This window comes from Cyprinus carpio, chromosome B10 (genome assembly GCF_018340385.1).
Source record: "Cyprinus carpio isolate SPL01 chromosome B10, ASM1834038v1, whole genome shotgun sequence".
Lineage (NCBI taxonomy): Eukaryota > Metazoa > Chordata > Actinopteri > Cypriniformes > Cyprinidae > Cyprinus > Cyprinus carpio.
The window spans coordinates 3,509,507-3,536,667 of record NC_056606.1 but is presented as its reverse complement, the minus strand read 5'-3'; the positions used below and the strand labels follow the sequence as shown (position 1 = coordinate 3,536,667).

Below are 27,161 nucleotides of genomic sequence, written 5' to 3'. Positions count from 1 at the left end.
GATGTATTGAGAGAAAACAGATGTCAAATTGTATTAGCAATTGTGTGAGACTGCATGCACTGTTTATAACTGTATGAATAACAGATATAGAGTTGTAAAACATAAGTGTGTGTCTGTATACCAACCTAAGCATATATTAGGGGCATAATTGTACCCAGAAGTGGACTGCTTCTGAGAACATCCAGGGACGTCCTCGTTTGACAGGATATAAATGTTATAGTTTTCCTTCATTCATTCATTCATTCAAAGGGTGCAGAAAGTTTTCTGTTAGGGTTAGATTCTAGTATTTGTAATTAGCTTTATAAAAAAAAAAAACAGAAGTCTGTGCAGAGTTCAGTTTATATGAATATGAATATGTATTTGAAGTATATGAATTTAACAAATAAAATAAAGCATTTGTAAAAAGAAACAAACCAGCGGTCTCAATTTGTTTTTAATAAAACTGCAAAACATTCATCAGATTTACAGTACAATCTCAATTACTGAGACAGTACACAGATTGCATAAAAAACCCAACGATGTAGAGCAAGCCTCCAAACTTTTGTGCAGCCATATGCAAAATTGCTCAAAACAGACTTATTAACAGAACAATAGCTGGCTGAGACTGTGATCTGAAAAAAAAAAAAAATTAAAAAAAGATTAAAAAAAAAAAAAAACATTCCCTTTATTGTAGCCTAACCTTCTTTTTTTTTCTCCACACATCGGATCCTGTTTCTTTTGCCCCTTTGTTTCAGAAGTAAGATCTGAAAAGATGTCTAAAACATGTAGTGATGTACTATAAAGACAGGCAGCATTATTATGAAACAAACATAAATCAAGATTTAGTCATAAATTTCTAATTGTACGAATGCCAAATACTAAATCAAATAAACTGCTTAAATAAAAATTCATTTCAAATTCTATCATCATTTTACGAAGTTTCAACATCCGAACTTCATCTGCAGAAATGATGTCATAACGTGAATCAATGAAGATTCCCAGAAAACAAAATGAAATGCAGAGGAGCTGCGATAATCGTAAACGTCTTAAAAATCAAAATAATAATGCCAAATGAATAGCATAAATTAAGAATGACACACGGTGCACTGGAAACAATTAGCTTGCCGCTATTCTTCACTAAAGCATAAATCTCGCATTTCATTTTATGAAGCTAATTTACCATTAAAACTGGAGACATGAAAGGGGAAAGCCCTATTGCACTCTGCAATGCCATGATTACAAATATGTAATAATAGCAACAACATTAAAACACGTGACAGAAAACGAAGAATAAACAGATAAAACAACGCTGTAAACCAGATCGGTTAAGTATATGCACAACTGGTCCTGGAAAGATGGCTTGAGGGGTTGAGAATACTAGTTGGTTTGTGTGTGTTACAGACGGTGGACATCAAACACCCAGTTTGTTGGCTTGTGTCAGCACCACCTTCAGGATGGGCATGAAGGCAGACGTCTCGCTGAAGTTGCTGCTGCTCACGATGTGTGTGTGGATGTTGAGTCCGTCGGTGTAGCAGCGGCACTCGATGCTGCGGGCCATACTGTGCAGACCACCGACTATAGCTGGAGACAGCTGGAGAGGAGAGATTGTGTCGCACTCAAAACATAATATTTAAACACCAGAAGTATTTTAAAGCCTGTGGTTAGGGGTGGGTGATATGGCATAGATATTACCACAATTCTGTCACCTGTCTGCCAATTCTGTCATAGTGTTTTAATTTATGTTAATACAGGTTTGGGATAACATGTGAGTGAGTAAATAATGACAGAAATGTAATTTTAGGGTGAACAATCCCTTTAATGACAGTCGGCAGCATGTTCAGTTCTGTCTAGGGCTGTCAACGTTGCTACGTTGTTCATTCAATACATTGCAGAAAACGAGAGCATCAGTGTGGAGATGATGTTGTTTACGTCAAAACTGAAACCAAGCCGTTCACACAGAACACATATTTATCACATTTTCTAGAGGGACATCTATCACCGTTGCACTCGCGTCTCGGGATGTTTAGAAAGCCATGTGAAATTAATATAAGTTCAACTTTTAAAAAACATGTCAAGGCTTTATGGTGGTTTTTCCCCATCCAACTGTATCTCATGTTTTTAAATGAAAAAAGTAGCCTACTCTTTGTGTTTGGTTTTCGGTCCTTTGTATTAAACTATACATACATGCAGGGTGCTGTTTTTTTTCCTAATTGTTTAAGCAATTTTATTAATTATATATGGTTTATAAACATTATTTTAAACATTATGCACTTTTTTTTCCAAAGATAGTCATGTTATTTTATTACGCTTTGAAGAAACGTGCATTAGTAATATTTTGCGTGATGCGCCCTCTTTTGGCCTCAGGAGACAAGCCAAAACCTTTTTTCCCCCCTAACTGAAATTATGCCTTTTAAATTTGAATATAATTAGAATTTTGATAATATTTTAGAAAATTCGAATGTAGTTTTTCAGTCATTTTGACAGCCCTAGTACGGTCCCTTTAAGAGCTGCACGCATCTAATATACAAGCACAAGTCCGTTTTTCTCTCTTTACTTTCACGTTTACTTTCATTTTAGACAACCAACTAAGTCTATATGCAAACCTTGTGTGTTTTGACAGTATTAGCACAAAAGATAACTTAGTTCAGTAATCAGGTGCTGTTTGACAGGATTATTAGTGCGCACACTTCAGAAAAAGCGCACATCAGAACAACACGTGAATGAAACTTTAAAAGCACATGCAAATAATGTAGTTTTGTGACTGTGACAGTGAAGTGCAGTGTCCTGTGAGAGTAACTCTACCGCTGAATTAACACTGATGTGAATGTATGTGGCGTTGTACAGTATCTTGAGACTGAAGCGCCAGAACTGTAACTGATTGAACGTGTGCTCCACGATCAAAAAATCGTCATATCGCACACCCCTAGTTGTGTTTTAACCACTAGATTACAGTACAGTGAGTGTTCATTCACAGTAAAATACTCACTGTTTGCTCTCTCAGCTTGTCATAGAGATACTCCAGCCTCTTATGAGCATCATCCAGCTTCCTCTTGGTTTGCTGTTAGGATGAAGGGGAAAACTTGTTTACTTGGAATGCTGGGAAATTTGAAACCAGATACAGACAGAAGAACATGCAAACAAACATTTTTTGGTAGTAGTAGTAATAATTAGTATGGGTTGTAACTTGTATGCTGGTCAATATGCTTTTCAGAACGAGTTTGAATAAATACGATTATTTGCTAAAAATGAATCTCAGATGAAATGCATCTTTAGTCAATAGCTAATGTGACATATTTGTAAACAACATCACACATTGTTACATTTACCTCAGGAAAGCCATTCAATGTCCATAGCTTGTATGTTAGTTTAATAAAATATTACTCTAGAGACACATTTTGCTAAATATATGTACTTTATTAAAAAAAAAAATTACATTTAACTTAACCTGATATTTTAATGAATGTACACTTGAATAATTTTATCATGAAAATAAGTTTTTAATAGTTAATATTTAAATGTTTATATTATTATAATGAACTGGAGTAGAAATATTATATCATTAAGAAGTTGATTATTGTATCTTAAAATAAATAGAATTTTAATTTAATAATTCATACTGTTGTAAATTTTAACCTTTATTACAGTAATGTATCAACTGAAAGGATTGCCTGTACTGTTTCTGACAAGTATTGCACTGGATATATATCCAAATGAATCGCTGTAGATGTCAGATCATAATCGAATCAAGAGCTAGTCAATCTGAATTGATTTGTCATGCAGATTGCAATAAAACAAAGATCGACAAACATTATTATTACATTTAGTAGTAAAAATGAAAAAAAAAACAAAAAAAACACCATAAATAAAAGAAAGCAGCATCAAAAAAACACCACAGAAAATATACTGCTCAGAAACTTGGGATCGCCAAGACTTTTTTTTTGCTTTTTTAAAACAATGAATACTTCTATTCAGCAAGGACACTACAAATTTATAAAAAAATAAAATAAAAAAAAACATGTATATCTGATATTTAAAACACTTACTGGTGTGTTTTTAATAAACAGTACTCTCAATAAAGATTCTAAATACAGAGCTGAAGAATTTATTTGGTAAAACCAGGTATCACATCATTATAATATTCAAGGATAAAGCCTTGATCACACCAAGAATGATAACTATAAAGATAACGATATTAGCGTCCACACCAGCGAACGATATCGTCTGTAAGTGCACGCACCTCTGCTGCTTTAAATTCTCCAGCTCATTATAGCAGGATTGCGGATGGATTCGAGACGAGACGATTGGCTGTCAATGTTTTTACTATCATAAATCATCAGCTGGAAAAAAAAAGCTCGTTCTGAAAGTGATTCCAATGATATCGTTTTTTCGTTGAGCTAGCTTTATCGTTTACAGCTGTCTGCCTTTTATCTTATAATACTATTCGTTATTGGATCGCTTGGTGTGAAATGCACATCTATTTTTATTATTTTTTTTGCTTTGTGTTATCTGCTTTCAATACCCAATAATGATATCTCACATTCAAACAAATTATTAATATTTATCTTCCTTAAAAGCGATACCCCAAAAAAGATACCCTACAGTATAAACAAACCATTTCTGAATAATTTTTTTGCTTTGGAAGACCAAGAAATCATGAAACAAGCGATTGCTTTTAATAGTGTCGCTTCAGTGTAAACAAACCGGGTCTGAAGCAGCAGCCAAGCATTTCTGGATCAGTCCCTCAAAAGTGGTCTTCAGAACCAAGTGCTCCTCAGGGATCGGCTTCTTCGTGATCTTCTCAGTCGGTATGGACTGAAGTGGATGAGAAAAGAGTATAATATGGGTAAAACACCAAGTGTACGACCACTAATACGCTTCCGGGTTAGCATTATAGGTTTATTGTACATAAACCAATACCTTTATGACATCTCCAATTGGCGCTCCAGGCGCACCCTCCATGTTGCCCTGAGGCATGCTGGGGTTTCTGCCCGGGGGTCCCAGTGGCTGCTGCTGGATGGGGGTGAAGATGGCTGGGCCCACAGGCTGATCTGGACCCTGCTGTTGTGGTTGAAGGGTCTGCATGGTTTGGCCGGCAGGGACCTGAGGGTCTCCTAGAGGGGCCATGATGGGTGCTGTAATGGGGGCTGGTGGAGTGAAGTGTTCTGGCATCTAGAAACCAAAAGCACAAGATGTTTTTCTGAAAGTCCAATCCACGTAAGTTATGAGCAAGCAGATCTTCAAACTCACCTTCTTCTTTTTGGGAGCTCTGTTGAGTGCAGGAGGATCGTTCCAGCCGTTCTGAGGTCCTGCAGAGGGACAGGAGAGATCATTTCATTTTGGATTTCAATTGGTGGCAATGCATGGTCCAATCTGGGGCTAGTTTAACTCTCAGAATGGAGAGCATAGAGTTAGAATATTATATCATGCTGATTGGTTCTTAATCACAACTATTGCAGGACTCAACAGTTAAAGATTTGTTCTGCATGCACCACTGAACGCAAGAAAACAATCAATTATATTGGACAACTAACAAAATACACCATTTTACAGCCACAGTGACTTTTACCAAACTTACCGTGCAAATGCAGTGCAAAATGACTGCTTATGTCCTTGCATTTATTTACAGCCAATACTTGATTATAATATCATGATCATAAATGAGTGATTAATTCATTTTAGAATTACTTGAGAAAAACAAAAATCACTGTGAAAAATTTTAGTGAATCTTATTTATTAATAATAACCCAAGACGGACAATCACGGTCCTCTGTGTTAGATTGTTATAACTCTCTTTATAAATTCACCTTCCAAAGACCAGGCTGAGTCTTGATTTATTCCTCCTGCAAATACATAAGGTAGCTGACGCATGACATGTCCATCAACTTTTTTAACGCAACAGAGATTTTGGATTAAAACTGAAATAAACTAATGTAACTCATGTAATAAACATGTAATAAACATGTAATAAACAGCACCAGTTCACCACTGGTAATAATTTTCTAACTGTGAGTGTACAACTCGACTGAACACCACTTTTAATCACCTTTTTGTCTTTATTAGTTCAAAAATAGCCCTGATTAGTTTAAGTGAGTCTGCAATCCTACCTTTAACAACTGTGTTAAAGCTATAATGAACGAGAACTACTATCTAATATATATAAAGTCTGAAATAGTTAGGATTTTTTATGTTTTTGAAAGAAGCCTTTTCAAACTCACCAAGGCTATATTTATTTGATCAAAAAAACTACAATATTGTGAAATATCATTACAATTTATATTAACAGTTTTTTATGTGAATGCATGTTAAAATGTAATTTATTCCTGTGATCAAAGCTGAATTTCCAGCATCATTGCTCCAGTCTTCAGTGTCACATGATCCTTCAGGATTCTTTGAAATATATAATGTCTCTATTTCCAATAGATGTTTGTAACATTCATAATAAAACTACAACAAATTAAACAGAAACATAAAAACATAATAAAGTAATTTCTGAATAATCGAATAATGAGAATAAAAATTAAAATACAATCACATAGAAAACAGTTATTTTAAATTGTAATAACATTTCACAGAAGTATTGTTTTTACTGTTTTTTTGTTTGGTGAGCAGAAAAGGCTTTTGACTACAATATGTGTGAAACAGCTGATGATGTTCTTCAGTCACTGCATGTATGTGTTAGATCTGGTGCTGAGTGCAGACCTGTTCTCTGAGAGGCTGGAATCAGTGCGGGTTCAGACTGAGTACCTGGAAATCTGGAGACCGGAGGGGGAAGATAAGCCGTGGGCGACCCCGGCCCACCGTGCTGGAAAGACATGCCAGAAGAGAGAGGAGGAGGAGAGAAAGGCTGGCCCTGAGGAGGCCCGGAGATCACAGGAGGAGCTGAGACAGGGTGCATGAACTGTGGAGGATAGACAGCAGCGGCAGAGGAGGAGGAGGGTGGAGGAGGAAGAGGAGAGGCCATAGAGGAAGAGTACTGAAGAGGCTGATAGATGCCAGGAGTCCCGGCGGCAGGCGTGAACTGCTGAGGACAGTCTGAAGATCATGAGGAGAGGAGACAACAGGCATATGCAGTTAGTCATTCACAGAAATGAGCGTGCAAACATTAATAAACAGCTCTAGTCAAACGATCCTTAACTGTTAACATACATCTGAGTACATACTGAGCAAAAAGTTCATGCAAAGATTTTACAACAGCCAGCATCCGTACAAAACACCATGCATTGCTTAAGTTTACAATGCATCGTGTTGGTGAACTCATTTCTGCACTGTAATTAACCATGGTTTTACTACAAATAAAACAACAACAAAAACACTAAACTATGGTGACCACAAATAAACCATGGTTTCACTACACTAACTATAGTTTAACCATGTAATTGTGGTTATACAAATGGTAATCAATACGCCCAAAACCATGGTTAGGTTACTACACTTACACTATAATAAAACCATGGTTCATTTTCGTAAGGGAAAACCAGATTTTCAGTGAGTGTCACTTGCCTGTGGTTTATTATGAGGTGTTTTAATGGATATCCCAGGGTGATCTAGAACGATGCTTACTGAGACAGTCAAAACAATCCACCTCACAACAGTATTGCAATTTTAAAGTAAAACGAAAACTATTTTTAAAAAAAATTGAAAAGCATAATTATGAAGCGGATAGTTCCGGTGCTTGATTCTGATTGGTTGAGCCGTGTTCGAAGCTGTTGTACATTACTCTACAAACATATTCCTCTTGGTTTCTGCATCTGTGTGTTGCTCAGCAACCACTTTATTGCATCCACAACTGTTTCTGAGGAACTACATCGTTTGGCGGAAGAATAATATTTTTAATAAAATCATTATGTTTTATTCTGTGAAACCTTACTGTTTATATGGAATAACCGTTTTATAAAAGCAATAAGCCGCAAGAAGCCGTGGTTTATAACAGCTAAGGGGCTGGTCACATGATAAAGACACCATGGCAGATGTAGTATAGGAACAGAGTGTTGATTTCTGTGACAGTACACTTACTCTGGTACTGCTGGGAGAACATGAAGGGAGCGGAGGCGGGAACAGACGCACTCACTGGAGACTGAAGGCCGAAGCCTGGAGCGGAGGACTCCACCTGAGGACAGAAGAGACAGAAACCGGTTTAGACTGGTGAGCCTGCTGCCACCAACACGAGGGATGCACTAAACTACTTCTTTTTATACTACAATATCACTCAAACGTCTCTTCTGCTCACCAAGCCTGCATTTATTTGATTAAAAACACGGTAAAAACAGTAATATCGCAAAATATTATCACAATGTAAAATAGCTGGTTTCTGTGTGAATGTATTTACATTTGTGAGTCAAAGCTGAATTTTACATTCAGTGTCACATGATCCTTCAGAAATCATTCTAATATGCTGCTCAAGAAACATTTCTGATTATTATCAATGCTGAAAACAGTTTTTGTGGAAACGGTGATACAGTGGATTCTTTTTTAGGATTCCTTGATGGAAAATTTAAAAAAATAAATCTTTTGTAACATTATAAATGTTTTTACTTCCACTTCTGACAGTTTATTTCTGGCTGAATAACAATAGTAATTACTGACCCCAAACTTTTGAGCAGCAGTGTACATACAACATATTATTACAATATGTTATTATAAAAAACACCCTTTAAATTCCAGTGCATCTGCCAGCTAAATGTCACTTATCACCTATAGCATTTACATAAGGAACCCAAACTAGTGGCTTTTGTTATGAATTAAATGCATTTTTTATACTGTAAGTTGCTTCTGATACACAGATTTTAAACATGTCAGAAGACTAACGTTACGAGCCACCGAGTTAGTCAAAACCGTATACTCTGACATCTGACTACGACTTCATGAAGTACAAAACTAAAGAGCTACAGCACAAGCTTCAGCATTTCTACAATAATCATGTAAATAAATGTGAATGATTGTAATATAGTTGTCCTGGCTTGGGGGAAAACACTTGAGAAGCTGCCCATATCTGCTAATGAAATGCAGTGTACAGTTCAGGACAAAACACAAGCATGCAGGACAGTCTGGAGTTTAAAATGATAATATTTATATTTTTTTCATAGCTGTATTTGACTTTCCCTCACTCCATAACAAACCTTTAAACTTTAACCCTTTAACTGTCACCCCCATTTTTTAAAATAGGCATTAAAGTGCACTATCCAAACTTAAACTGTTGTAATTTATGAACACTTTGGAATATAGACCTAAGGTTGGTCTCTTTTTAAAGAAGAAAATTAGCAGATTTTGGTGAATTTTTTTTCGAAAAATTAAAGTATCAAAAAGTTATATAAGTTTAAATGTACTGTAAATAAAATGCGCTATATTAATTTTATTTTATTTATTATAAATATTTTACATAACAGGTTTTACTCTAAAATTGGTATAAAATTAAAGCCTTGTGTCTAAATAAGTTATGTTCCAAATTTGAAGTTGATATGAAAAAACTGAGGTTCCTGTGAGATTTTATTTAGGGCGTCATACCACAAACAGCCACCGGGAGCCATCAAAACTACTTTGAATTCTGTTTAATGAATTTTTCTCTAGATTTCTCTGTCAATTTTACTTCTATCTCAAAATAACCACCAAATATGGAATCCTGAGACTCAGACCTTTCCAGTGATATGTTTGTTGCCAAGATTATAAAAAGTTTTGATTCTAAAAGACTGTAATGCATTTTGTAACACTACACACAACTCCGCCCACTAAAGGGAGGAGACCGCCATAAGATATTAAAGTACCATTTCCATGGTAACGCAATGTCCGATTTCAAAATGGTTTTCACAGGATGAATCTTGGGCTTCTAAGCTTTCAAATGATAATTTATGATGATTACTAAAAGATTTTATAGAGAAAATGGACAACAAAAAAAGAGCGCCAAGCGTCCCACAGGTGAGACGCTGACAGTTAAAGGGTTCATTCAGAACAGAACAGGAAAGATATATTTTTACAGTGCTTATAATGTTTGTAGATGTTTACCAGTATTTCACACAATTTCTTAATGTAATAATAAAATGTGCTTTATACACTGATGCGACTTAAAAGCAAGTCTGTAAGTTTGGTGCGACTAATTTTCCACAAAATACGGTTGGTGAAAATATTAGATGTTATAACATAAAAACATGGGATATGAAAGAGATTGGTTATTTGTGAGACATTACAAACATCTGCATTAATGTATGAATGAATGAATCAGAAACCTCCACACCTGCAATCTCTGGACTGATGGAGCTCAATAATACAAATAATACTCATTAATACTCTTTAACTTCTTCAGTCAATTCTGATATTAGAATACAACTACATGTTTTCTTTTTAGAAAGTAACGTGGTTTGGAAACAATTCCAACTCTAAAGCATAGGACACCATGAGTTATTTGATTAAAAATACAGGGAAAAAGGCAATATTGTGAAATATTATTGCAATTAAAAATAATGGTTTTCTATTTTAATATATGTTAGAGTGTAGTTTATTCCTGTGATGCAGCACTGTATTTTCAGCATCATTACTCCAGTCTTCAGTGTCACATGGTCTTCAGAAATCATTCTAATATACTGATTTATTTCAGTGTTTAAACTGTTGTGCTGCCTAATATTTTTTTCTAACCTGTGATACTGTTTTCAGGATTTTTTGATGAATATAAAATGTAAAAAAAGAACAGCATTTATTTAAAACAGAAATCTTTTGTGACAATAAAATACACGTCTGTTCAAAAGTTTGGGGACAGTAAATACTTTTCTTATTTTTAATTTGAAAGAAATTAATAATTTTATTCAGCAAGGATGCATTAAATTTAAGTGATAGTAAAGACTTACATTGTTAGGAAAGATTTATATTTTGAATAAATGCTGAACTTTTTATTCATCAAATCCAACATGATTTGAGCACGATTTCAGAATGATTTCTGAAGAGTGAAGTAATGATGCTGAAATTTCAGGAATGAATCTTGTTTCTCAGTTTAGTGTCTAGAGTTAAACACACGTATAATGGAAGTCACTGGAGTAAACTAGAAAAGATACATTACTGTTCAGACCCAATACAGCTCTCATGGAGCAAAGCCCACTAAAGAGAGACGAAAGAAATCAAAAAGCCAAAGTACGGTATTAAATGAGCAGTTTAGAGACCCAGCAGGCTTTGCTGATGCGCTATGTGTCTGTCACAGCTCTGTGGGTCTGTACCTGCGGGTCAGAGGCAGGCACGAGTGGGCGAGGGACACTGGGCAGAGCTGTAGGGGTTTGGTTACTCCAGGACGTGACAGTAGTGGCGGATCTACCCTGAACACAACACAAACACAAGCACACGCTGGTTTCGGCCGCTGGCGGGTCAAACAATGCAGCCGCGTGCTCTACTCGGCGGGTGTGAGCGTGTGTCGTACCTGTGGGTGATACTGCGTGTGTGCGGCGGGCTGCGCGGGGACCTGTGGAGGTTGAGGTTGTGTGTACGTCTGCACTGGGACAGCGGCGGGGAGCGTCTGCCTCACTTCAGACTGCTGCTGCTGACCCAGAGCTCTGCTCAGACGATCACGCAACTGATGCACAGCAACCTACAGACAAACACAAACCATCTGCATTAAACCACTATACATTGCAGTCCCACTTTATATTAGGCAGCCTTAACTACTAAGTTTTTACATCAAAAAATAATACAATGTAGTTATTGTGTTCATATAGTATTGCAAAACACTTCTGCTGCTATTGAGGTGGGATGGGGTAAAGTTAGGGACAGGTTTGGTGGTCGGGTTTGTGGGTGGTTTTAAAGGGGGTTATATATAATATTCAAACTCAAAATGTCATTTACATAGCTAAAATACATATTTTACAGCCACTATTATGCAGACTGATCATAAACAAAGCTAAAATCAATTACAGAAATTAATTACAGATGTAATTATATGCAGGTATTTATTAATTTGCATGTATACACATAGTAGTTAAGTCCTCTTAATATAAAGTGGGACTAAAATTGCGAATAGCAACAGATTTGTGTAGTGTAGTGTTTGTGTAGTGCAAACAGTGCATGAGAGACTTTGTTTATGACACTCCTTTCAATGTTTGACTTAAATAGAACTTTCAGGAATTCTTATTATCATTGTTATTAAAATGAGCAAATTAACAGATGATTAGTAACATTAATATAGCAAAATGCATGCAGAGTACTCAAATCCCTTTGCAGCTGGCCTATTTTTAATTAACTAATTATTAATAATTAATAGCTAATTATTAATACTTGTTTAATGTTTTATTTAAAAAATAAATAAACTTAGGAAATGCACTTGTATTTGGAATTTACCATTTAAACACTTTCAGGCCCAAAATATTTACAAATCTCTCATAACTTGTAAGACAAACATCACAAAATTTACTCAGAAAAACTAATTCTTTAGGAAACTTAATAAACCTCATAAAAGTGCATTCACATCGTGTAAGATAGCTTAATTTTATATTTGTTAATAAAAACTTTGTAACAGATTTTGAATATTTAGTCAGTGCAGTGTTATTTTTGTAATATTGATATGCTATTGTAGTATTAATACTTGAAATTAGCTTTTATTTGTATATTTTAATTTAAATTTTAGTTGAAATTTTATATTTTTATTTCTACCTTTTTTTTTTTAGCTATATAGCTTTGATTTTTATTTTTACTTCAGTTTTAGCTTTTAGTACTTCAACTTCAACTTACTTTATTTCAGTTAATTACCAAGGCAGCACTTCATAAACATTATTCATCTAACATTTTTATATTTCAGCTTATTTAAATGAACAAAAAACTATTTTGTAATAATTCTAATAGTTTAGTAGTTTTAATTAACAATAACAACACTGACCCAAACCAGAAAATGAAAAAATCCTTTTATAAGATCATTCAATAAACACCATTAAAAAACCTTTTATTGATCCCCACCCACTATTATAATTTGATACAGAGCTCTATAGGAAATAATTCAACACATTATTTTTGCAAAAGCAGTATCAGTTCACCATGTGGTAAACTTTCTCTTGTGTGACCATCTACCAACTTAAGGCACGACTTCTGACGGTCACCTGTTGAGTGTTGGTGGGCAGGTAGGATATGGCCGTCTGTAAGCTGCCCTGTGAGGCCAGCAGACTGGCGTACTGATTCATCTTCTCTGCCATCAGTGCACCCATATCAGTAGAAACACCACCCTGAGCTCTCAGCACAGCTCTCTGCAGGACCACCACCTTCTCAACCAGCTCCTACAAACACCAACACAGTCACAAAGATCCATTAGTTCATACCTAAGTGCTCATATTGTGTTCACATACACATAAAATGATTAAAAAAATAAAAGCAGGTCTTGCTGGAGAACACGATGGACTTGGGCCCGTGGGTTTCTGGAGCCTCACCTGCAGTGACAGCGGGCTGCAGGAGTCCTGAGCTTTGGCCCAGTGGGCCACCAGCTGCTCTACTGTGCCTGCGCAGATGTAGCAGAGACAGGCCTGAGCCTGCAGTGCTGTGTCCTCAGCAGCCTCCAGCCTGGAGCCCAGCACACCTGCAGGAGACAACCAAACATTCATGCTAGGGCTGGACGAATTGTCAGATTTTATCAATGAATTTGAATTTCATGTTTTGCCACGATGGTATTTTTTAAAAATCGAGGAATTGCGATCTTGAATAGAAATATGACCAAACGTTAGAATTAGGCACTTTGGCAATATGCCAATCATAATAACAGTAAAGAGAAAAGAACGATCCAAACGCATGTCGCCGCACGTGATTAACCTCGCTCTGCACTTGATGCGCTCTGTGAAGGACCAGAAGTAGAACATATCGCTACGCCACTTACATAGAATGCGCTTTTGTGTTGAGAAAGATGCGACACGGCAGTGGAATCAGAAAAAAATGCAAGAAGATGGGAGTTGAACTTCTTTAAACTTGAGCACTGCGTTTTTAAAATGCTGTTTCATGCATGAGACGCTGCAAGAGACGTGAGCGCAACAGTCAAACACGTCCATGTTTATATAGAAAAACAATGGAAACGCAACGCAAGCGAACAAAAAACCTGTCCCTACTATTGTATGTCTGATATTTCATGTTTGCATCATGGTGACAGGCTGAAAGCTGCTGCTGTTTTACAGAACATTTATAGTGAATAATAGTCTACTGGTGTTATACCTTCAGGCATTCTGAATTTGAATTACCTTGACTTTTGAGATTTAGATTATTTCTGAACATAAAATATGTACAAGACAAGTTTGTATGAGATGTTAAATATCTTTGCAGAAAAGATGCATGAACTACAAGTGATCATGTTGACAACTTCATGTGTGCTGCACTTGGAATAGAGTTTTCTTTAACTAGAGGGTAAATAAAGAAAAAAAGTTACTTGAATCAAGGTGTAGTTACATTTTCAAGTTGACTAGTTAAAAATCATTAAAAAAAATTGAGAATCGGTCAAAAGTTCTGAAAAAAATCTAGATGTAATTTTTTTTGCCAAATCACCCAGCCCTAATTCATGCACATAACTACCTTTGAAAATATTGGAATGGAGTAATCGAAAACAGGGCTGGGCAATGCAGTGAGCAAATATATATTATAGGGGTGTAACAGTACAGGTTTTCGAACCGAAAATGTTTGATTCGATACATGTGTACTGAACAAATACAGCATTGTTTCAACCACTGCACGTGCTTAACTTAATGTAAAACGTAATGTAAATTTTATATATTGTTACTTTCTATAAGAAACGAAGCCTCATCTTTCAAACTGTATCCATTTTGTCAGGAAATTCAGATGATAAATGCCTTTTTGGCAAGTTTTTGATGTGGAGTGTTTCTCTTTACTACTAGTTATAGCATGAAATAAATGTGAATGAACATCTCATGCCTCAAGTAATCACTAAAAACGTCAGTAAAACAGTTTGCAAACGAAAAGTCACATTTCCCTCAGACAAGTCATCAGTGCCCACAGCTCGTTTGTTCGCTAGAGAAGAGCAATTTGCTAAATATCTCCACTACATTAGGTTACATATTCATTATATTATTCTTAAGCTGTTAGTGATGTTTTAATTACGTTTAAATTAATCTGTGACACTGACAGCCATTGTGTAAATGATTACATTTCAAAAACATACAGAAAATGATAAGATTTATAAGTTAACGTAAAAACTGCCTTATGTCCAATTTACACATTTGCATACAATTTTTACTTAAGTGTTGAGTATTATATCTAAATGAATAAAAACTACATTTAATAGTTTGGGCTCAGTTGTAACATTTAATATAACAGTAATCTGCATGAAACAGGGCTCTCTGTATAGGTTAGAGCATTAGCTGAGGTTGATTTTTAATCATAAGATCATTAATTATAACTGAATTCATTTAAAGGCAGAGCAACATTTTGTTCTGTAAACCACTGTTTACTAAAAAGACAAAAGAAGTTATTTTAATATAATAACTAATTTACTGACACGCATCTGATTTCTTTCTGAACTGGTCCCTGGCCATCAGGCAGTCCTTATTACTGAGAACATTAAAATATTCAGTTTCCCTCCAGTATTAATTAAGGTGTTAATACACTCGACTCACCACAGAGCGAGGAGAACTCCTCCGGCTTTGCGTAAGTCATTACTGCAGCCAGAGCTTCCTTCCAGTTCTGCAGGTCACATGTCTCCAAAATATCCAACCAGTCCTTCATCACCACAGCACTAATGAGCTAAAACACATTGAGATCTGACATCAGAGCTACTGGAGTAAACGCCAAGACATGCAATTCAACACAAGTTCTATGTCTTGGAAGTCTGCATATAAATATTTAATTATACCTATAACTATAAAAAAGCAAACTGGGTTGGTTCTTAGTCTTAAGCTAACGGCAACACATTAGAAGCATGTCTACTGTGGTACGACATGATCTCACCTTAGAGATTTTGCTTTGAGTTTTGCTGAAGTATTTCTTCTGAGTCTTTGCCAGAAGCTCGGGACCTCCAGCAATAGCCAGGATGATGCCATCAGCCATTCGGTTATCATGCAGACAGAGGTTAACAGCAGCTTCGTAATCCCCAGTCAGCAGTGCCTGGGTGATCAGCCAATCAATGTCTGAAAGATAAAGCAAGCATGAAGTCTTTAGTAAAAATTTTACTTCCTTAAGAAGAACTTGACCCCCAAATTATATTAGCTCCATCAACGTTCGTTATATCAGGTTATGTGTTGAGCATTCGAATGGAATGGAAACTTGCCCTGGCTAACTTTGAGGTTAACAGTGTCTGAAGTAGGAGCTGGAGTAATGTCTGTGTTGGACGTCTCCTCAGCAGCAGGTTCTTCATCCTCAAAAGGAATCTCGTCTAGGTCCGATGTCTCAGCGGCAGGCGGCTCTTCTTCTTCTTCTTCTACAGTGCTTTTCTTCTCAACCTTGATAAGAAAAATAGATACGTAAATGACAGTGAAAAACACGAGCATTGCTTCCTCTTCCTGGTTATTTTCAACCACTTGATATTCCACACAATTCAAAACATTTTGAATGTCATTTTAAAAGCAAAAAACAAAACAAACACTAAAAACAAAATGTTTTGAACAATGCAAGTTCAAATCCTAGTTGCAAACACTCACAAACAAGAAGTACACCAATAATCACAGTAAGAAAGCGAGTGATTCTTTTATTGTTTAACATTAATGAGACAGACGGCCTATATTAAGACACAGTGTAATGCACGGATCTAATATAATGTTTCACATCCAAACGTTCACTTAAGACTAGTGCTGGGCAACGATTACCATTTTTAATCACGATTAATCACATGATTGTCTGCGATTAATCGCATTTCTATGCACAAAACTAACAATGCATTCAAAAGTAGTGTATTGTCAACTTTTTTTCATTTAAAAGTACTGCTATATGAACAAAAGTGCAACAACATTTGGTTTGCAAACACTTTAAACAAATAAGGTGTTTTTTTACAGCAGTATTCCTTTTACATAGGAGCCTAGCAGTTAAAATATTTTTTGTAAATCTCAACTTATAACATTAATGTAATCAAATTACATATAAAACAAGCTATTTGCCACTGCAAGGACATTAACATTTTTATAGAAAATATTTTATAGTTTGTTATAGAAAAACAAAGTTATTTTCAGAGTCCAGAGCCTCGATCATAGCATTATTAACAGGCGCCTTCCGAGTAGAGACATTCACGATTGCGGGACCCAATGCAGCAGAGTGTAGCGCGGGACAACACTTGATGGGCGGGTAGAGAGTTGTGTGTGCAGGATGTGGAAGAATAAGGGTGTGCTCACATTAGGCAGTCTTAACCATGCCTGAGTGTGTTTGACACCCAAAGCCCAGTTCGTCTGACTAATGTGATCACTCCGTGCCACGTTCGGTCGGAAGAGGTGGGCCAGAGCGCGGTTCAGTTATATATAGATCAGTGAGTGTGAGCGATAACCGCGCCGGAGCACAGATCTTCTGGTACGTGCTGCATGATTGCGTGAACATTTCTGTGCGGCAAAAGCAGTAGATCTGTAAAGCAATAAATGTTGAGATGGCTGTGTGTTGCCAACGTCCCCAACGACTCAATTAACCACAAAGTTAACAAAACGATGCACTCCACTGTGCTCATCATATACAACCTCACTACTACCCCAAAGTGCTATCGGAAACTTCTTGTTTCCCACTTATGAAGCCATGATTATGAGCTCGTTGCATTCTTATCTGTTAAAAAAAAAAAACAGTGGACTGTGGTTTGTGAATGCTGATGGTTAACCTAAATAACACGATAACCCGTTTACTTAACCAGCCCTACTTAAGACATAACAGATTATGTTTGCGTGAATACCTAAATATATTTAGCCAACTGTAATATATATATGTGTATATGTGTATCAGGATAGAGCACTGTCGGTGTCTGTTGTCTTTATGTGTGCGCTTCGGATGAGAGGCAGCGCGAGAAGTGAGTGGAGAAAAGGTACTCCTCTCAGAAAATCTACAAATAAAGATAGTTTTAGATGTTTGATTACTATCTGGAGCACTGGGATCACTACATAAGGGCTTAACGAACTCATTTTAACCTCAAATTTGACCGATCGCTTTTTTTTGCCCGTAGCTCAAAATTATCCCATGCACATTTCGACTCATTTTGCCAGAATGGATCACATTTGTTAGTCAACTACCAGCTGTTTTGGTAAAATCCTGCTGGTTCTATGTTGCGTACACCACAGTTTCTAAGGTGGTAGAAAAAGTGCATGTATTTTACCGCAAGACTACACCTCAAGGCTTGGTTGAAGTTAGTTGCAACACTCAAAAATCTACCACAAAAAAAAGCTACCATTCCAGCATTCCTGTGTGAGATTTCAGAGAGTAGTTTATTTCTCCCTCTGCCTTGTCAAGTTTAATAAATTCAATTCCAATAATATTTTACACAGTTAAGAGGTAATTCTATCACACAGGGATGCAGCAACAGGAGGCTCTAGCAGGAGTAAGGTACCTCCTCCAGTGTTGCTGCCTCGTTTGCCCTGGATTTATTTGGGTCTCCACAACCAGAAACCTCTTCGACATGTAGCACAGGCCGGCAATCACTGGTACTCAGAAGATCAGTCTCAGAAACAGGATGCTGTGTCATCAAATCAAATGTTGGTGCAGGTGGTTGGGAGTCAACTGGAGTTTGCAAGCTCATGGCTTCTTGAGGCAAGATATCTGGAGAAAGGCCAAGAGCGCTACACGGTGGCGTCACATCAGATGCTGGCTGTTGTAAATCAACAGTAGGTTCTTGTAGAGACTCAAGAGGTTCAGCCAACAGCACTGGTCCAGAATGCACTGTGCCAGATGCTTGTTGATTGACTGGCACAGATTGCTGAAACTCAACTGTTTGTGCACATGAAGAAAGAGACTCCTGTGGCACCATCGCAGCAGCAGATTGAGGAGGTAACAGTAGAAGCTGAGATTCAAAGAGTGGCACAGACTGTGACTGCTCTTGAGGTGTGACCATCATTTGACCAAAAGAATCAACCTGTGATGTGGGTGTGGATACAGGTGTCTGGTCAAAGGAGAAGGTGAGATCTGCTGGTGGGGTGAGGTCCACTGAGGGCTGTGACTGAGGTTTCTGGGTTCTGGAACTGGGGACAGTTGTGGGCTCAAGCAAAGGTTCGTTCACAGACTCAACTCAAAGCTCAACTCAAGGATCACATCAATATTATTACTCTAGCTTAAGCTGAGCCTAAACAGAAACAGAAGTGGGTTCAGTTTTAAGGACTGGCTCATGCTTAGAAACAGGGTCAGGCACCGGGTTTGAGACGGGAACAGGAGCGGGATAATAGTGAGGTATGGATGAAGATATGAGTGAAAGCTTCACACACCACAGTCAGGATAAGGTGGAATGCAAGCGGTGAAAAATGAAGCGAACGAGATTATTACATTGAAGAAGTGATGCTAATATGAAAAGCCAATGAAGTCTGTGGCAACCTCTGCCACTGGTTTACAGATTCCTATATGAATGTTTCTGTCATATTAGGACCGTTGCATTGCCCATAGAAATTGTATGCTTAAACTCATCTGCTTGTGAGATGCAATTACTGTAAATTACTGCTTTTCTGAAGCAAGCCAGCCTCAATGATATATTCAGCCGACGAATGCAACCCCTGAAAATAGCAGCCTTCGAAATGAGACACAGCTACAGTGTTGTTAAAGGTGCATTCAGTAGTTCTACCAGTAGCTGAAGACGGCAGATCATTTCTGCTGTACATACTGATTCTCCCGTTGTCTCCACTGGTACATTAATAATTATTGCATAATTATCTAATTAAAAAACAACAACACTATCTACAGAGGCGGCAGCCAATGAGCGTGAGGATTCTCTTTTACGTTTACCAGGTCACATTATTTCAACATTTTCAAACACTTTTTAAAGAAAACTATAATGAGTACAGTCTTCATCTCATGTGAGTGAACACCATTCAGATGACTCTTGAATTTATTTATGAAGCTATTTACTAGCACCAAACTACTGAATGCTCCTTTGATGCTAGTTTTGACAGAACACCATGCAAGTATTTCCTATATTACACGTCATGAATAGTTCAGCCATGAAACTCTACTGGTGTTTAATTGGTTCATTCAATTCAATGTTCCCAGCCAATCAGATTCACATACTCATTACTGTTTACCTATATAACCAGGACATATTCAATGAACGTTATGTCTGCGCTCTATGCATGTCCTCATGTTAGCCCACTACCTCCCCAGCACCACCTGCCTAGATCTGCTCCATGCATGTTTCCTTTTCAATTTATGATCTGAGCATTTAGCAGAAGCAAGTCTACTTGCTCTGCAGCAGCAGCGTAGCAGATCTAGTCCGCCAAGGCCGAACCTATGCACATTCTATTTACATTAATAAAGATTTTATAATTTAATCCCGAAAGTTGTCATGACTGAATTAAGTTTATGTAATTCTTAGAGAGCATATAAAAATGGCAAGGGTCGGCTAAACATGACCAGTTCTGACTGGCTGGCTCCTAAGCAACTGCTAGGGGTCAGGGTGCAGGTTGCAAGCTTTTATCAGTTTGCCGAGTCACATAATGTTGTTCACAAGTTACTAGGCTTCTACAATGATTGTTTTTTTTTGCCAATTATGCACTAAAAGATTTCAGTTAAACAATTCAAGTGTTGATTTTGAGGTACAACTATTTTTTCCACTTTGTTTGGCTTATCAATTAGAAAAAGAATTGAGCTGCTGAAAGTTTTATGCAAGTATCTTCTCCTCGAAAAAAAAAAGTTTCTTTTCACTTCCTCTTTCTTAGAGGGAAGCACATGAGGAGGAGAAAAACAAAAATCTTTGTGTTGCCGTCTTGTTTTGTGTAATTAAAGCACAAGCATCTTTTTGCTTGGTCCTCAAAAAGTCAAATAGGCTCAAACTGAATGCAGAGGTTGCCTGAACGAGTCCAAAATAGAAAGGTTTAACCGTTAGCTAAAACACAATGACTGCTGCACTTACCACATCGGCCTCATCAGATTTGCAGTTCTGTTCTAATGCTGATGTAATCTGAAAACCACAAGCAGAACTAATCAAGACACAAAGAAGCAGATGCAGCTACTTACACTACAAACACTGTGAACACACAAAAATACCTTTAAAGCGAGCTCTTCCTTCTTGTATCCCAAAAGGTCCAAATATTTCCCTCGTGCATCTTCTTCAAAGTTCACCTGAGCACATACATCTATTGGTTACAACTTCGGTAATACAAGTACGACAGCTTATAAACTAATCTAGCGTCCCACCTTCAGAAAAGACCAGACGGTCTTCTCAAATTCACTCTGAGCAGCTTCAGTCTTGCTTTGGCAGTACTCAAGGAAATTTCCTGCAGTGAGCGTCGCCTGAAGTTGGTTCGATCGATCAAGGAAATCGGTTTCGGTCACAACCTGACTGATATGAACCACATGGGCGGCACTCTGCTGGGCCGCTGGCTTGATGTTGTCCAAAGTCACTAGTTTTCCACCAAACTGCTCACAAAAAGACAAAAGCTGATTAGAAACAAGCACACCATTTTTAAGGTGTCTATTAGATCTGTGGCCACTTACAGCGAAAGACGCTCCAACTGGTCTGCGGATCCATTTGGGGGGTTTCTTGAGAGGCGTGACGGTGCTCTGGGACGGGGCGGTCTGAGGCAGCTGTAAAGGAGGCAGCGTCTTGCCCGTACCAAAAGGATCCATATTTCCAAATGAACTACTTAACTGTTGAGACATAGAAACATCAAGAGCAACTGTGAGCAGATCAAGCTCATGAGAAAGTTGGCTTGTATTGAGAGTTCAGTCGCACCTGTTCAGCCTGTAAAGTAGTGGCGTGGTCATTGCTTCCTCCCATGATGGAGTAGATGCTGATATGGCCATCGAAGGCAGCAGCAGACAGCACAGCTGGGTTTCTGGGACACCACTGGATGTCAAAACACCACTGAGTACTGGTGGGCAGCTCATACAGGACCTGATTGAAAAGACATCACAGGTTACACCCCATTAACTTCTGGTGGCACCACAGTATTCATCACACGACTAAACTCTCACCTCGGCCGTGTTGGGGTTCCAGCACAGGATCCGGTTATCTTTCCCACAGCTCAGCAGCAGCTCTGGATCTGCTTCACTCCAGGCTATGGCCAAGACACCTCTGAAAGCACACACAGAGACCGATGAGGACACAGGAAGACTCAAGGAGGGGAAGAGTATCTGCTGATGAGTATATCTACCTTGTGTGGCTCTCCAGCACTTTGAGAGGAGAGGTGGCAAAGCGCAGGTCCCACATTTGGATGACGGGCATCCGGTCATCTTCAGACGCCAGAACCAGCTGAGTGGCCACCTCCGGGTTCCAGGCCAGACCAGAACAATGCATCTGAACCACAACACAAACACCATCAAAATCACATGCATCACGAACACTAACATCAGACAGTAACAACAACAAAATACTACTTCAATACACAAGCATATCTTAGCAGTACTATAGTAATAACTACGGCTGTCAAGCGATTAAAAGTTTTAATCTAATTAATTAGAAATGACCTATTATTGTGCTAAACGAGAAAAGCATCAATCAATCAAAGGCATTACAAAAAGTAGCTTTAGAGAGAAATATTTCATTTGATTCAACAAAGAATTAATCATTGCAAAAACTTTTAGGCAAGTTAGCCTTTATTTGAGAAATGTCATAGTATTTTTTTCCCCCATACAATAAAAGTCAGTGACAACCAACAGTTTGGTTACCAACGTTATTCATATTATCTGCTTTTATGTTTTGAAAAAGTCTGAAACAGCATGCTGGGGGGAACTATTGCTTTAATAGTTTATTAATATGAAACTATGATTTTTTTAAATAAAATCATACTCTAAATAAGAAATTAAAACTGCCAGTAGGTGGCGGTAAATGTCTTGATTAAATCGAGTCATTCGTTCAAACAGCTGATTCATTCAGGGATGAAGTAAAGGGCTCTCTGTATGAATGGGACACTGAATTATTGGATCAACCGATTCAATCAAAACACTGATCTGTTAAGAATTGAACCACCGCTGTGTGCTGCTCAGAATTGCATGACAGTTCTGCTGTGGCTTTATTGTTGAAAATTGAGCCAAATCAGACAATACTGAGCTACCAATCAATTGAATGAAATGTAAGATAACCTGCACAGGTCTGGGGCGGGAGCTTTACATGCATTAATCATTTTTTATGCATTATTTTTCATAACTAATTAATTAATTTTACACATTAATCGACAGCCCTAGTAATAACATGATACTATGTCATTAGTTAAATACACTAACTTTTTATGCATTATTAAAGTTATTATTAGCAAAAGATTAGTAAAATCAAGGCGAAAGGGAATCACTGCACAAACCCTGTTGCTGTGGTCGCTGACTTTGATGATCAGGTCGTTCTTTCTCAGATCCCAGACTGAAGCTTTTCCGCTGGGACTGGCCGAGGCCAGGATGTGCTGCACCTGTTTGTTCCACGCAACACAGCTGATGTCCTCGAGGGGCTAAAAGCAACAACAAAGTCAGCATTAGACAAGGTTGCTTACTGTCCCAGGACAGTCTCAAGTCAATCCCTCTCTAGATATATGGGCTCCTTTTTCAAGTCTGTGGGATTTTTGGGGCAGTTTTTCCATCCACCAGGCAAAAATCTGATTGCTTTAACGCAAAGCTGCTCTCAACCTTTTTCCATCGTATACAACAGTTCAAAGTCCCCCATGTACACTAACAGGATTCCCGTGGGACATCTGCTGTCATGTTTTGTCTTCCAAACTTTTTTCTTTGCTCTTTAATTTACAGAAACTAGTGTCCAGTGATTAAAATAAGTAACTAAATTAATTATAATTGAAAATAAAATAAGCTTCAGAATTCCAGAAGTTTTAAGAACTAAATGTTCTTCAGCGATCCCACTCTTTTTGAAGGATAAATCCACTTCCAGAATAAAACTTTCCTGATAATTTACTCACCCCCATGTCCTTCTTTTTTGAGGATAACCTTCCATATCTTATCTAGGGAAACTACATTTTGACGTTCAAAACCATTGAAGTCCACTATATGGAGAAAAGTCCTGGAATGTTTTCCTCAAAAAACTTAATTTGTTTGTGACTGAAAAAAGACATGAACATCTTGGATGACATGGGGGTGAGCTTGAGTAAAATCAGGAAATTTCTATTCTGGAAGTGAAAGGTGCCACAGGAATGCATTGATTTGCAAATATTTTTTAAATTGTTCTTCTGATATCTACATAGAAGGTATGTGACTTAGCTAACGGCTATTCTCCAGAAATGGTTTTACATGTCCATTACAACCCTAGAATGAAATGGTCTGTTATTACCTTATTTGGAAGGGTTATGAATAATAATGTTGTGCTCTGCTCTGATTGGCTGTTTCACAGCGCGGCTCATTTCAGTAGCTCAGACAGCAAACAGATCTCTGCTGTCTGGCGTGAAGCATGGAGAGATTAGGCATCCAACCTTAGATGTTTGAGCCTGTATCAGACGAAGATACAGATCCAGTGCGGACGCAGCCTCTGTGTTGCCAGATCCATCTATTATAAGTGTTTTTGGACTTGACTTTTTCACATTTTCTGACACTTTAGAAAGTTAATAAAGAAAGACATTGCAGTTTAGGATCAACGTTATCTTTATCTTATCTTAACTGCAAAAGATTTTAAATAATTTTGGTTTATTTCTATTTATTTATCGGTTTTTGTTTGTTTTAAGGGCAATATCTGGCAACACTGCAGATTCAGCTGTGCAGGTCCGGCTGGCCTAGAACATGGGCTGGGATACATGATGAGATGCAAATGTTGGGGGCGTAAACATGAATGATCCTGACTGTAACGTCACAGTCGTGTTATGTTGGGATTCGCCTCTTTTTCAGTGGTCTTTTGCATGCACAAGATTTACATAAGGACGAGGAAACAATGGTGTTTGAGGCTCACGGTATGCCATTTCCATATAAAAAACAAAACAAGAACCTCTTATTATTCAACAATGCCAAGGTAAATAAGGTTTTCCATTCTATGGCACCTTTAACCAATGAATTCATGTGACTTTTACAGTCGTTCATGATTCACTGGATAAGGATTTATGGAAATATTTTTTAGTAGCTTAAAGGTCTGAATTAAAATAAGAAATATCTTGATTTTTAGTGAAGTTTCAGCTTATTTTAAATGATTTTAATTAATCTTGTGCCCCGCTTGAGAGACGCTGCACAAACTACAAACAACAACATTTAATGACATTCATAAACACATTTATCAGAAATCAAGAACAAAACTAGAGCTCCTTCTTGAGTGCACATAAGGTCTGTACCTGTGTTTTGGGTCCTGGCGTCATTGGGGAGCTTAAGTTGTTCAAATCCCAAATGTAGATTTCTGACTCATTTCCCCCGGAGGCCACAAGGTTAGTCTAAAGAAGAAAAAGAGAGAGAGAGAGTCATGTACTGATGCACTTAACTGACATGGAGAAATAATAATTGTTGCACAGAATAAGAACTTGGTTTGGGTAATCACCTGAGACGAGTTGACGTCGAGAGCTCTTACTGGTCCCGTGTGTTTCTCGCTCTGGGAAATGATGACCTCACTGTCTCCAGCAATGATTTTGGAGGCGTCGTACAGGATGATGTTGCCATTCTCCCCTCCAGCGATGAGGACCCCCGATGGCAAACTCTGGTCGTCAATGCCATGTGGACCCCAGACTAGCTTGTGATATCTAGAGACAGAACAGAAAGGGGTTCAACATTAACACTTAAATACAAGATGAGAGCAAAATTGGCTTTGGTAATAGAAATTGCAACATTAAAATCATTAAATTGATTTCTTTCAAAATTAAAAAACTACATTATCATCATATAGCTATTGTAACAAAAAACTAAAGAAAAAAATTAGCACAACTGCTTTCATCATAACTCCAATGATTTCCACAAAAATAAAAAAAAAGAACGAACAACAAAAATTTATACCTATCCAGATAAAAGAACAAAACGGAAGCACTCATGCCCAAAGTGCAGTACCTGTGCGGAGAGGAGAAGGAGCCGCAGGACTTCATGGCTAAAGTGGGATCAGCCAGATCCAGTTCAAAGATCTCCAGAGACGCATTGGTGCTGAAGGTGGCATCGAGCTGCTGGGCCGACGTACCTGAACACACATAACACACATCAGACAAAACACACCTCAGGCAGGGTCACGCCATGTTCAATATCTGACCGTTAGTGCGAGTGAGTTCAGTGACTGAGAGCGGTTACCTGCGGCCAGATAGATGGGGTGCTGCTGCGCCGGGCTCCAGGCCTGGATAGCTGTTCGGTTTATTTCTTTCAGCTTCATCCTATGATTCAAAAAATTATATGCATTGACCATGCTATGATTACTCAGTAAATGTCTCATTGACAGTCAATGTGCAAACTGTTTCGGTAAGTCAAGGTAATAACGTTTTGTTCTGTTTAGTATATCTATAACTCAATAATAAGGTCTACAATTGCCACCTGAAGTTTATTTGAGAATATCTCCGAAATATAATGCAATTATACATGAATTATTCGGTAACACTTTATTTTAAGGTGTCCTTGTTACATGTACTTACTATTACAATAACAATAAATTATGCATAACTACATGCAAGTAGTCCTAAGCCCTAACCAAGTACATGTAGTTAATTAATATAACTCAGTACTTAACAACGACACCTTAAAATAAAGTGTAACCGATTATTCTCATGACAATAAAAACAGAACAGCTGCGACCTTCACTGCAAACAATAAATAATATCTCGCTGCTAAATAATTAATTACATAATACCTACAGATATACAGTTTTTGCAAGATATTGGACAATGAATGTGTAAGATACCTCGAATTAGAAATTCATAATAAAGCACTGTCATACATAAGAAGAGACGTGTTTTAGTGAATGAAAAGTGAACTCTGTACACGAGACGTGCATTTAAACAGACACTAGTGTAGCAGAGAGGCTAATGCAGCGACGCACAGAGGGACTGCGCTAGTTTTAAAGTGTTTACCTTCTCTCGCGGTCGCACACAGACTCATCCACGCGCACACGCGAGCGTTAGAGTGAATTAGCAGGATAACTGTATGAGCCCCGCGGGGTTGTGTGGGGTTTGCCTGCAGATGGACAGAGCTCCACGTCCCCACTGCTGTCCATCAACGTGGCACAACAAGCCCCGCCCATCGACGTGACGACTTCCGGT

At 37.8% G+C, this 27,161-nt stretch overlaps 1 protein-coding gene across 7 annotated transcripts; it reads right to left on the bottom strand.

The window, feature by feature from the left end:
- Positions 1–415: 415 nt before the first annotated feature.
- On the bottom strand, positions 416–27,161 carry LOC109084442 (protein transport protein Sec31A). Of its 7 annotated transcripts, none has more exons than XM_019099119.2 (28): positions 26,973–27,161; positions 26,203–26,282; positions 25,972–26,095; positions 25,472–25,670; positions 25,272–25,367; positions 23,322–23,462; positions 22,179–22,321; positions 22,000–22,099; positions 21,758–21,919; positions 21,520–21,672; positions 21,220–21,441; positions 21,070–21,144; positions 20,936–20,983; positions 16,193–16,364; positions 15,874–16,052; positions 15,543–15,669; positions 13,362–13,507; positions 13,038–13,211; positions 11,372–11,539; positions 11,175–11,270; positions 7,993–8,086; positions 6,679–7,011; positions 5,784–5,819; positions 5,227–5,285; positions 4,897–5,148; positions 4,681–4,791; positions 2,966–3,037; positions 416–1,570 (listed from the first exon to the last, which is right to left on the bottom strand). In XM_019099119.2, the coding sequence occupies exons 2-28, from the start codon at positions 26,279–26,281 to the stop codon at positions 1,391–1,393; spliced, it is 3,741 nt and encodes a 1,246-aa protein (XP_018954664.2). In that variant the 5' UTR covers position 26,282; positions 26,973–27,161; the 3' UTR covers positions 416–1,390. The 7 variants fall into 7 exon arrangements, with proteins under 7 accessions (XP_018954664.2, XP_018954666.2, XP_018954665.2 ...); XM_019099121.2 differs by having other exon boundaries at positions 6,724–7,011; XM_019099120.2 differs by lacking the exon at positions 5,784–5,819.

Excerpts from the sequence above, each read along its gene's own strand:
- LOC109084442 (XM_019099119.2), bottom strand. The coding sequence starts at position 26,281 with ATGAAGCTGAAAGAAATAAACCGAACAGCTATCCAGGCCTGGAGCCCG. Across the intron at positions 5,820-6,678 it reads TCCAGCCTCTCAGAGAACAG|GAGGAATAAATCAAGACTCA; the intron begins GTCTGCACTCAG and ends ATGTATTTGCAG. Across the intron at positions 3,038-4,680 it reads TGGCTGCTGCTTCAGACCCG|CAAACCAAGAGGAAGCTGGA; the intron begins GTTTGTTTACAC and ends TCATCCTAACAG.